This window comes from Terrapene carolina, unplaced genomic scaffold, assembly GCF_002925995.2.
Source record: "Terrapene carolina triunguis isolate 2854851 unplaced genomic scaffold, T_m_triunguis-2.0 Scaffold130, whole genome shotgun sequence".
Lineage (NCBI taxonomy): Eukaryota > Metazoa > Chordata > Testudines > Emydidae > Terrapene > Terrapene triunguis.
In genome coordinates this window covers 2524499-2536112 of record NW_020664481.1, presented here as the reverse complement: position 1 = coordinate 2536112, position 11614 = coordinate 2524499, and the positions used below count along the sequence as shown (strand labels likewise).

The 11614-nt window shown below is 47.8% G+C and overlaps 1 protein-coding gene across 2 annotated transcripts in view; it reads left to right on the top strand.

Annotated features, from left to right (window-relative positions):
- HM13 (histocompatibility minor 13) overlaps nt 1-11614 on the top strand; it is a 30338-nt gene that overhangs the window by 370 nt on the left and 18354 nt on the right. For both annotated transcript variants that reach the window (XM_026652737.2, XM_026652736.2), the window contains exons 2-6: nt 2048-2146; nt 5303-5385; nt 7289-7377; nt 8198-8283; nt 8452-8577. In XM_026652737.2, coding sequence (XP_026508522.1) covers nt 2048-2146; nt 5303-5385; nt 7289-7377; nt 8198-8283; nt 8452-8577 — 483 coding nt within the window. The remainder of the gene's footprint in view (nt 1-2047; nt 2147-5302; nt 5386-7288; nt 7378-8197; nt 8284-8451; nt 8578-11614) is intronic.

The following is an 11614-nucleotide window of genomic DNA, read 5'->3' as shown; positions in this document are numbered from 1 at the left end:
CCCCCCCCCCCCCGCTCGACCGGCCCCCCTCGAGGGACTCGTGCTCTGGCGCATCCCTGGGGACCTCCCACGCTGAGGGGCCGTGATTCCCCCTGTTGTTGCTCCGGTTGACCCCCACAAGGGGTCTGGGACCCCCAGTGACAGGTCTGCCTTTTGCTGTGGTCCCCCACTGCTCCCCTGAGACACTGAGGCGTCCTGAGCGTCTGGCTCTGGTCTCAGCGATTCCCCTCTCATGCCATGGAGAGAAAAGTCCTGAGTATTCCCTTGGACTGAGCCTCTCCAGGGACTGGGAGCCATATGTGCACACATGGGGGCCACGGTGTTTTCATACCCCCAGGTATTACTGCTCCCTTCCTAGCAAGAGATGCCCTCTAGCTACTGGTCCCTCATCTCTGTTTGTGACCCATAGGGTTCTGCTTTCATCCCCTAGTACTGCCTTCATTCTCCCCTTCTGGAGAGAGGGAACCCATAGGGTACCTCTGCCTTCTTGGTTATTGCCCCCTGGATAGTGCCCCTACTGGCTCAGGAGAAGTTCATATATCCTTGGAAAGCTTCTAAGCACCATCATCCCTTTTTGAGTAATGCATCCACCAGAGAGAGCCGAGCCTGGGTTCTGTTTCTATCTCTCTGGCCTTCTCCCTGGAAAAACTCCTGCTTCCTCTCACTGTCTTCCATGGAGATGCCTTCCCTGTCTGAGAGAATTCTGCTCCCAGCTTTAGGTTAAACAAACACCTTTCAGAGTGTCTAGGTATACTTGGTCCTGCCTCATTGCAGGAGACTGCATTAGATTAACCTCCCAAGGTCCGTTCCAACCCTGCATTTGTATGATTCTGCGCATTATCCTGTCCCCTTCTTGGGGGCTGTCTAGTAATGATGGCTCACCTTGGTTTTCCCAGTTATATCACATTTTCTTCTCTAATGCCTAGCTTTGGGAGTTTATTATAGCCGCGTGGTTCAGTATGCGCTAGATGGAAATAAAGCTGCGGCGTTAACCGACCTTGCTGCAGAGAATGAGCAATTCTTTGGGTACTTAGATACTGTCTTGAGCTGGGGAATGCTGTGTAGCAGCCAGCTGTATGCTCTATATGAGTCGTCGCTACTTTCATATGGTTGCTTTGCATAAGTGGCAGCAGTAGGGTGCATACTGCTCAGGCGGGATTGCAAGGGTGTTGTGAAAGTTTCTGTGTCTTGATTAGCCAAACAGCTAATGCCAAGTGTAGAGTGCAGTCAGCTGTTTGGTAACCATCACTGAGTGACGCTGCTTTCAGCATTCCAAGTAGACTGCTTGCCATTATGCTCTGCCGTGTGGTCTCGGTACCACAGCAAGGCTATTGATGTCATGGAGAGGATGCAGTGTAGGGGGAAAAAAGGTCATATCAGGAATTGAGGACCTACATTGAGAGAAACAGACTTTGGAGCAAAACAAGAGACTTCAAGTTACCTAACAGACACTTCCAAAATTATTTAAAGGAATTTACAAAATTGATACATCTTTCACACTAGTAAGGGGCTCAGTACAAGGGCACATCCTAAGAATGTGATGAGTAAATAGGTGGCTGGACAGAACTGTCATTCAATGGGTAATAAACATATGGTATACACAGATGGGGAAGCTAAATGAAGCCAAGAATATGAATAGTGTTGAAACAGTTCTGATGCAAGAATAGCACAGAGGGCGCTGCAGAGCCAGCAGTGTCCAGCACTCCTCTGCTGGGCTGGGGGAGTAGGAAGAGAGAAATGGGGAGGGAGGTCAGCGCAGAAGGCCCGCTGATTTCTCCCCAAGGAAAAAAGTAGTAAACTCTGGCAATTCCTGCTAGGACAAAGGTGGGCAGGTATCTGTTTCCGAATCAGTTTCTGCTTTTAATAAAGGCTCGGCAGGGATGACTGGAAGCCAGCAAGCAACCTGCATCCGTGTGAGCCCAGTGTTGATTAGTTCTGCAGAGTCCAGCAAGCTGATAGCTCTGCTGGTGCTTCTGGACCTCTTCTCCCCAACGTGTTGATACGGAGAACAGGTTAATCTACAGATGTGCTCTTCTTCCCTCTCTAGAATGCCTCAGATATGCCAGAGACGATTACCAGTCGGGACGCTGCTCGCTTTCCCATTGTCGCCAGTTGCACCCTCTTCGGACTCTACCTCTTCTTTAAAGTAAGTAAACCACTTAGATCCTATGTTGTTGGGGGCCATAGAAATGTGTAAACTCCCTTCTTTGCTCGTTGTTTGTTTTAACCTCTCTACCTTACTGCATTCATGTTTAAATCACATCAAGACTGATCACAGCCTGCAGTGCGGACATCTCAAAGAGGAGTCTGAAAGGCTCTTTTTGGCTTGCTGTATTGTGATCTCTGGGTGCACACTTAAGTTGAAATTGCACAGGTTTTAGCGATCCTTGCAACATTGCTAGGCAGTGAGAGACATGAGGGATGGAGTCACAGCCTGTATTCTGAATTATCTGACGTTTATGGCAAGTCTGAGTCTGTGTACAAGTAATTGCTTATAAAATAAGGCCAAAGAACCAATGGAAATTTTGAGTCGATTCTCAGACTACTAAGCACATGTGGCCTTCACTGACCTGCTGTGGTGCTGTCTCTGAAGTCTGAGATGTAGTAACTGGTAACTCAGTGACCTGACTGAAAGCAGAGGAGAAGGAAGGTATAGGAACTGTAGCTTCTTCCGACTTTGTTTCATATTCCTTTCCAGCTGTAACCAGCCTTAGGCATTGATAAATGCAAGCTAGCCAGCTGGCTGAGAAGCTAAAAGGTGACATTGTCTATAAGTAAAAATAATCTCCCACATGTTTCATAGGGGAAGCCTCAGAGAACTACTACACCCACATCCATAGGCGGCGAGTTATATGGGCCCGTGGTGTCCGTGCTCTACCAGTATTCAGGAAGGTGGGCCCGGCTCCACCAATGTTTGGGCTGATATTTTCAGAGCCATCCTGCCCATAGGATGGACCGAGGCAACTGCCCCGGGCCCCAAGCTTCAGTTGGATGTAGGGTCCAGGGTGGCCTGGGGGATTAGCGGGGGGCCTGGCACTGTCAGTAGCAAGCGACCCGGCTCCAGCCTGCCCTCCGCTCCGCCTCTTCCTGCCCCCGCTCCACCCCACCCCCACTCCACCCCTTCCCCCAAGCCCTCGCCCCACCTCTTCCCGCGGTTGCCCCGGTCCGTCCTATGGACTGGACGGCTCTGCTGGACCCATTCTGGGCACCACCAAAAATGATACAAACCTGGCGCCCATGCCCACATCCCAGGTTACATGAAAATGCCAGAACTGTAGCTAGAGGTCATGGCAGTAAGGGCTTTAGGCCTTGTATATGAGAATAGTGGCACTGATGTAACTAAATTGACTTAGGCTTCACCTATGTGAGAATGTTTGTACTAAAGTTACGAGGAGTCCTTGTGGCACTTTAGAGACTAACACATTTATTTGGGCATAAACTTTTGTGGGCTAAAACCCACTTAATCGGATGCATGGCGTGGAACATACAGTAGGGAGTAGGGTCAGTATGACCCCGACTTGGTAAGGCAACTCCCATCTTTTCATGTGCTGTGTATTTATACCTCCCTACTGTATGTTCCACGCCATGCATCCGATGAAGTGGGTTTTACCCCACGAAAGCTTATGCCCAAATAAATGTGTTAATCTCTAAAGTGCCACAAGGATTCCTTATTGTTTTTGCTAATACAGACTAACACGGCTACAGATGGCTACCACTCTGAAACCTGTTCTAAAGTTGACTTATGTAGTTAAACCCGTACAAATCCCCTATGTAGCTGTGCTTAAGGTAGCAAATTACCAATTTAAACTGAAGCTTAAACTGGCTTAAGTGTCTACATAGGGGGATGTACAGGCCTAACTAGTTTACAATTTAAAATCAGCTTAGTTAAAGTGGTACAGCCTTTCTTTTATTGAGGAGGCCTTAGTTAAGGATTCATTTCAACTGCTATTCTAATCCTTTGTCACTTACAACTTTCTCATACTTCTCTGGGCTGTAATCTTCCATTCTTGGTCTTTAGCCCAGGGGAAATTTATTTTTAGAATACTTGAATGAAATTGGTTCAGGCATATCTGAGTTATGTGAGCTTTGGGGCAGGGGGAATTACTTCTCTAAAAATACCATCTGGATAGGGTTCTTGCTCCCGGAATAGGGGAGACCAGAATCCAGGATCCCTACTATTTATGGCATCCCCCCCATCATGGTTACAAATACTGCCCATCAAACGTTCTGGTCAGTTCCTTCTTGCCTGTGGTCCGAGAAGGTGTTCCCCCTAAGAGACCCAATCTCCTGCAGTGTCAGGATCCTAGCAGGACTCCTCGGGTACCTTTACCAGTCCTTATCTTTTGGTCATGCCAGGTCTGGCTGTGAAGTGTCTCAAGGGAAAGTGCTAAACGTGTGCAATGTGGACAAATTAATGTTGCTACATGAGCCTTCACTTGGACAGGTTTAAATTGTTACCGTGATGTTACTCTGCAATGAGGATTTGTATTTTAATTTCTCTCTATTTTAGGAGAGTACAAGAAAAGCTCAAAGGCTGCCTTAAGTGCTTCTTGGCACATTTAGCTAGGTTACGTGTGTGTGTGTGTGTCTCTCTCTCTCTCTCTCTCACAGAGAGAGAAATTGAATGCAGGCTATAAGGCTGCACATGCATTTCAGAGAGGTAGGGGTTCTCATAATATCCTCAGATAAACTAGGGCCGAGTATGAGTTTAGGATGCCTTTGGAACTGAAGGGTAGCGGGAATGCCACCTTAATTCAGTTTTCATAGAAATGTAGGGCTGGAAGAGACCTCAAGAGGTTATCTTGTCCAGTCCCCCAGATTGAGGCAGGACTAGGTCAACCTCTTTGTCATTTTTTGTTTTCAGGCTGTTGCATGAATTTAACAAACAATTTCATGCTCCAATCACATGCTGAATTTTTCTCCAAAAGAGAATTGTTTGGAAAAAATGAGTGCCCTTTCCTGCAAATTTTTTTTAACCATTCTGAATGGCTCGCTGTTGCCTGTGGTAGCATAGACCCCGGAGGTGGCCACCTATCCCACATAGCCCTTATTATGTGATTGGGGGACTAGTCATTTATTTTATTCCTTTTTTATTTTAACCCTGCTGGTATGAAATATAGTAAATATGTTGAGTTCCCTTAGTCATTCTTAGTCACTTGTCACAACTGTGACCAGAAAGCAGTGGCAAGTAACTTGCTAGTTACATCACAGCTGCGTAACATGTAAAGGGGTTCTTGCCTTTTCTGCCACCTGCAAGGTGGGAATTGCTATTGTAACCGAATCTCGTTCTTTTGCCTTCCAGATCTTCTCTCAAGAATATATCAACCTGTTGCTCTCCATGTATTTCTTTGTCTTGGGGATCCTAGCCCTGTCTCACACCATCAGGTAAAAAATGGGGGGGGTACCTCAATATTGTATGGTAAACTCTGTCCTGGTGACTAGGGGAGTGTATAGGGAAGTGCCCTATGGCGTATGGGCACCTAGAAGAGGGCAGATTGGACTGGTTTATTCCCAGAGTGCTGTTACCTTGCAGCAGTAATAATACGACCTAGCTCTTACATAGCACTTTTCATCAGTAGAGCTCTAAGCACTTTACAGAGGAGGGCAGCAGCAGCATCTCTGACTTACAGACAGGGAAGCTGAGGCATAGAGAGGTGAAGTGACTTGCCCAAGGTCACATAGCAGACCAGTGGGTGAGCCAGGCGTAGAACCCAGCTCTCCCAAGCCCCAGGCTAGTGAACAAAGCACTGGGCTACGCTGCCTGCAAAAGTTTGGTTTTATGCTGTTACTGCACCATAGGTGTGCATGGCCAGCAAGGCACTATCCCTCTCCTGAGGAGTGTACAGCGTAGGTTGTATTTAAACAGGACACAGAGACTGTTTTGCTTTGAACAGCAACCGTGAGAGATGGTTGTGAAATCCTCAATGGGCTTTTATTGCCAGAGCTTGTGCCTCAGCAAAGCCGGTTGGGAAATTGGTTTACAAAGCACAAACCTCAGTGAAAACTGCAGGCTAAATTCTCAACGGCGCTGGGACGAAATGTGATACAGTCCAGGAAACAGGTGGAATTGGGCCACCGTTCTGCTCCATCCCCCATGCCTGTGGCTAGCCTCGCCTCCCAGTGCAAGTTAGAGCAGTCTGAGCTCATTACACCAACAAGGCTCACTAGAGTCTGGTGTACTCCAGCCCACTCCCTCCTGCCCCATCCACCAGAGGGGGCCAGCTCTGCCAGCTTTGCACCAGTTGAGGATTCCGCCTTTCCAGGGGAAACTGGTCGCCCACTGAAGGCAGCATTTAAGGGCCCTTTGCACCTTAGAGTAGGGTAGGATCTGGCCTTGGATGTTGCAATCTCACCTGAGCTTTTCTAGAAAAGTCAAGTTATGGGGGGGTGGGGGGAATCAACTTCCTGTTTCCTGAGCTCTTTGGGGGGTGGTGTGGGGCGGGGGAAAATGCCTTCCTTTAGATTACAGGATTTTGAACCCTACATGGACCCCTCTGACTTCTGATATTGGTTTCACTGGTCCCTGCAAACCCAGGAGGTTGTGGGCTTTTGGGACAGGGATAACTTTTCCCAGGCGTTTGGATTATGGTGTTTTGCCTTTTTCTCTCTAGATGTGCTGACACAAACACATTAGCTACTGCCTGAGAAGGTATTGCTGGTGTCAGGCGTCGAATGGGGTCTCTCCACTGCAAGTCTCTGATCCAGGAGACTCGTGGGATGCTGCAGCAAGTTACACTAGAAACTGTTAGGTGGGCTGGGGCGTACAGAGAGCAATCCAGAGTGAACCCCAACCTCGCGGCGTTAGGAGGTGTAATGGATGGGAAATGAGAACTATCACTCCTGAGCACTAGCAGAATTGGAGTTAGGCTTCTCTGCCTCCAGTGGAGCTCCCCTTTCTCTGGCTAATGCTAAGCCAGCCCTGCCATGGACGACTCTGAAAAGCATTGGAATGCAGCCAATTGCTTCCAAAATATACCCAGCAATGGTCCCCTGCAGGCCCCCCTACAAATTGGTTTGAATACTGCCTATAACCCTACAAAGACTGTCTTCTGCCGGTTAGAGCCTGGTGACGGTCACAGCCCTAGCTGTGCCACTATCTCGGGAACATTCAGCAAGTCGCTTCGTCGTTCTGTACTTGAGTTTCCCCATTTGTACAGTGGGGATAGGGCAGAGGTGTTGGGACTTGAAGTTTGTAATGGGATTTGCAGTCATCCTGGAGGTGCTAGGGAAGTGCATTGAATTCACAGGTGCTTCGGCAGGATTGACCTTCTCTCCATCTCTATTGCAGCCCCATCATGAACAAATTCTTCCCAGCTAACTTCCCCAGCAAACAGTACCAGCTTCTCTTCACCCAGGGCTCAGGGGAAAACAAGGAAGGTATGTCTATTTTGCCTGCTTTCTCTTGGGACTTAATTGTTCTACCTTTTTGTGTCCTGCTTCAGGTGCTCTCACTCTCTCTGCTTGTCAATTTTCAACCCTTCATTGAATCAAAATATTTTGGACTCTCTGCCTCTCATTCCCCACTCCATGCTGCTCGGGCCTGTTTGGATGGACCCAGTGCTCTTTAGATACTGTGCATTTGCTGTTGGACCTCGGCTTTGGTGTCTCCCTGTCTGCTGCCTTCTGGTCAGATGGAAGAGCCCAGTATCAGGGTGCTGTAGAAATGAAACTGATAAAGAGAATTCATTGTTAATATTTTTATCTAAGGCTTTTAAGTAATTTAGTGCTGTCTCCTGTGCTCCTGATCTCCACCCACTGATGGTCTATGCACAAGTAGAATATGTTTCACCTAGCAGAAAAAGTACTTACCGCTAGTTAACTGTGTGAATGTGAAAGGCGAAAAGGCATCCACCTCCTGAGACAGCTGTGTGTATACAATCCCAGCAAACCTGAGTTCAGTGTCCTTCCTGGCAGCAAGACAATCTGCCAAGGAAGAGTGGCCTGGTTGAAAGGAAAGGTCCGGATTTTCCAAGGTCAGCTCCCAGTGCACACCTAACTTCAATGTGGTTACTGTAGAATTGGTCACTTGCACGTGCAGTGTCACTCCAACACTCGTTTGGGAAAGTTGCCACGGTGGTCCTGTGTTGCTCACCTGCTATATATATATATATATATATACTAGTCACTGCTCTGCCTGTGTGAGTGGGAGGAGGAGTTGTGCGGGCTAGCTGGAATCATGCTGTTATGTTCGTTACAGAAATAGTGAATTATGAGTTTGATTCCAAGGACCTTGTGTGCTTGGCCATGAGCAGCGTCGTTGGAGTCTGGTATCTGCTGAGGAAGGTAAGAAAGGGAACAAAGCAGCAGTGGGATATTCAAACTAGGAAGGGGGAGGAACAGCCCCTAGATCAAACTTGGGAGTCTCTTGGTAATTTGCTTGCAAGGAATAGTCAGTTTGTGCCGCTGGCTGTGCTGAACCAGATCCATCTTCCTGTTGTGTTTGGCCCTTAGCACTGGATTGCAAACAATCTCTTTGGACTGGCGTTCTCTCTCAACGGCGTGGAGCTCCTGCATTTGAACAACGTCAGCACAGGGTGCATCCTGCTCGGGGGCCTCTTCATCTACGATGTGTTCTGGGTAAGCAGGCGCGGCTCATTGGTGTTGGAGGAGGAGCAGTGTCACACTACCCCTGTTCTGTGGGTTTTCTGGCAGAGTTGGCCGTATATGATGTCATGCTAATTTTGGGAAAGGAGGGAATATTGGAAACCATGACTACAATCGGGTGTATGCTTTCTCCTCTGCCCAAAAGCAAGGGGGGTGCAGCTGGCACCAGCACTGCTGTCTGTTTGCTCTAGTAGATCTTGTTTTCTCAGCTGATTTATCATGCTGTGCCTACAAGCAGTCTCCAGCCAGACTTCCTGGCTCTGTACAAAGGACTTGTCCTTGCTGCTTGATTTCATGTGTCTCTTCAGCGTTAAACAGTCACGTTGTAGTTCAGTGAGTCATTCACAATTTGGGATCCAAGGTGATGATTTTACAATAAGGAGAAGATAAAATATTTTACTGAACATGCTACAGGTCCCTCTTGTAATGTTGGTGTGAAGTTTTGCTAGAATGTTTGTTAAAGATTTTCCTTAGTCCTTGTGGCTGCTTCAAGGCCCAGTCTGCTGGAAAGTCCCTCTGGATACTGTCCTCTCTTTGGCCCTAGCTAGAGCTTTCTGACCTCACTCCTTGATTATAATAGACATTCTAACAGTGATTGCACCATTCTGTCATGCTCTTGTCTCTCTGTATGCTAACTCTTGGCTCTCACTAGCCAGGAACTAGTTGGCCTCTGATTTATAGATCTACAGTCGGCTTAATCTAAACTAGATGCCATGAAATGACCAGGAATTGAAGAGGCCTGACAAACACGTGTTCAGTCAGTCCAGCAAAAAGATGTCAATATTTAAAATGGACACATTCCTCCAGATAATACAATAAAAATAGATGGCCACAGAGCAAAATACAGTTGTCAGAAGCAATTGTTACACTTCCTATTGAATTCAGTCCTGTTTTAAGCTTCCAGACACAAACTATGCATTGTCTGCTGATTGAGGCCAAGTCAGCAGTTTGTAGTTTTGCAGAAATGCCTTCATGTGAATGGCAGGCACCATCAATTTGGTCGACTTAATGTATCCTCTCTACACATGCACATCATACATCATTTGGAACCTTATGATGTCTACTTTACGATGAGGTATGATATGGAGCTGTCAAGTGGTGCTGTTACCATAGAAACAGGGATAAATTGACACCATCATGTTAGTGACCACTTTCAATATTTGCATTCACTTCTGTTAGTTTAATGTCTCTCTGTATTGTTGTTGTGATGCTTTGAGGTCATAATCTATTAGATTTTGTTTTACCCTTTAAACTTATATAGTTATGCAGCAACCCCTATTGGTACAGGCACAAATAAGGTCTTGTAGAAGCCCAGATGCCAACAGGCCCTTGAAGAATACAGGAACTAATTCATCATCCACCTTTTTCCATCCATGTTGCAATGGTGATCCACTGTCTGGTTTACCTGTGTGCAAGGACATCCAAATCTTTGTTTGCCAAGATGCTCTTTTGACATGCACTTCAAAACTGTCCTCACATGGTGGGCGTTTGACCAGTGACTTGTCCTTTTTGATGGCTAGATTCAGGCACAAGCAATTCAGATCTGTGGGTCTTCTTTTCTTTCTCACTCAGACAGCACTGCCACCAACTTCCTTGCTGCAGACATCCTGGCTTGTCTGCCCTCTCTCCCGGAAGCAGTAAGCTGTCTTTGTTTTAACAACATTAAGCACGGATTTTTTTCCCCAAACACCAAATAGGAATGACACAGCTACATCCTGTTAATGCCGGTGCAGCAGGAGGTATGTTGCGGAAGTCAGGAATGAGTGCATCACAAATTGCACGCACAAGTATGAAGTGCAACACTTGTCAGTTGTGCTGGTAATGGAGTGTTTCAATCCACATGTTTCTCTCTCTCTCTCTTCCATTTTCGGAAAGTAGTGAAGAGCAAGTGCTACTGGAAAAATCTCCAGCCAGGAGGGGTGTTTGTGCTGAGCGTTTTCATGCACCCTCAGGTATACGTTGAACCATCTAGTCAGAGGAATTTCACAAGTGTGAAAGGTGCTGGATGCCACAGTTAGGCCTTGTCTATACTACAGAGTTTTGTCTGCAGAAGCTGCTTTTTGCCAACAAAACGGGAGGGATACACATTACAAAGCTACTTTTGGTGGCAAAACTCGGCCGTTTTGCCGACCATATAAAACCACCTCAACGAGAGGTATAAAGCTTTTTGCGGCAAAGTTAAAGCAACAAAGTGTCCGTGTAGACACTGCTGTTTGTTTGGTCGACAGAACTGGCTTCCACCTGTATCCCACAATGCCCGCTGTGACCGCTCTGCTCACTGGTTTGATCTCTCCTCCCCTGCATGCATGTCCCCCTCCCCTTTCAAAGCTCCAGGAAGTATCCGACAGCCCAGCGTGCTGCTCTGTTTGGGGAACAAAGAGCAAAGGCTCCTGTTCTGCCCGGCACTAGGAACACAGCGGCAGGCAGGCTGCTTGGGGGGAGGGGGACTGCTGGGCTGCTTTGCCGTTTCTCAGCACGGAGAGCTACAGAGCTGCTCGGGATGGCTCCCGGCAGCTGAGGAGGCTGTGGGAGAGCTCGGGGAATCACAGAGCCACAGGCAGAGCGGGCTGTCGGGAGAGACTGCTGTGCGGACTCGGAGCAGAGCCAGGGGATGACTGGGGTGGGGGGTATCCCTCTCCCCCTGCCACAGGATAGGTCGGTCAGCCTGCTGGCTTCCCCGTCACAGACATACCACTCTTCTCTCCCCCGCCTCCCACTTCAGTTGAAAAAGTGGCTGACAATCTACTGAGGCATTGCAAACCCTTCCCAAAGCACCCTGCGGCCTCCTGCACGGTGGGATAGCTACCCATAGTGGACTGCTCTCTGTCCATGCGAGAGCTGTTAGTGTGGATGCACTCTGCCGACACAAGGAGCTAGTGAGGGCATGCAACAGTGATTTTAATTAAAGCGGCTTAACTTTTTTGCCGACAAAACTTTGTAGTGTAGAAGAGGCCTTAGAAACTTCTTCCTTGGAGGCACAGGGCATCTATCAATCACCTGCTCTTTCTTG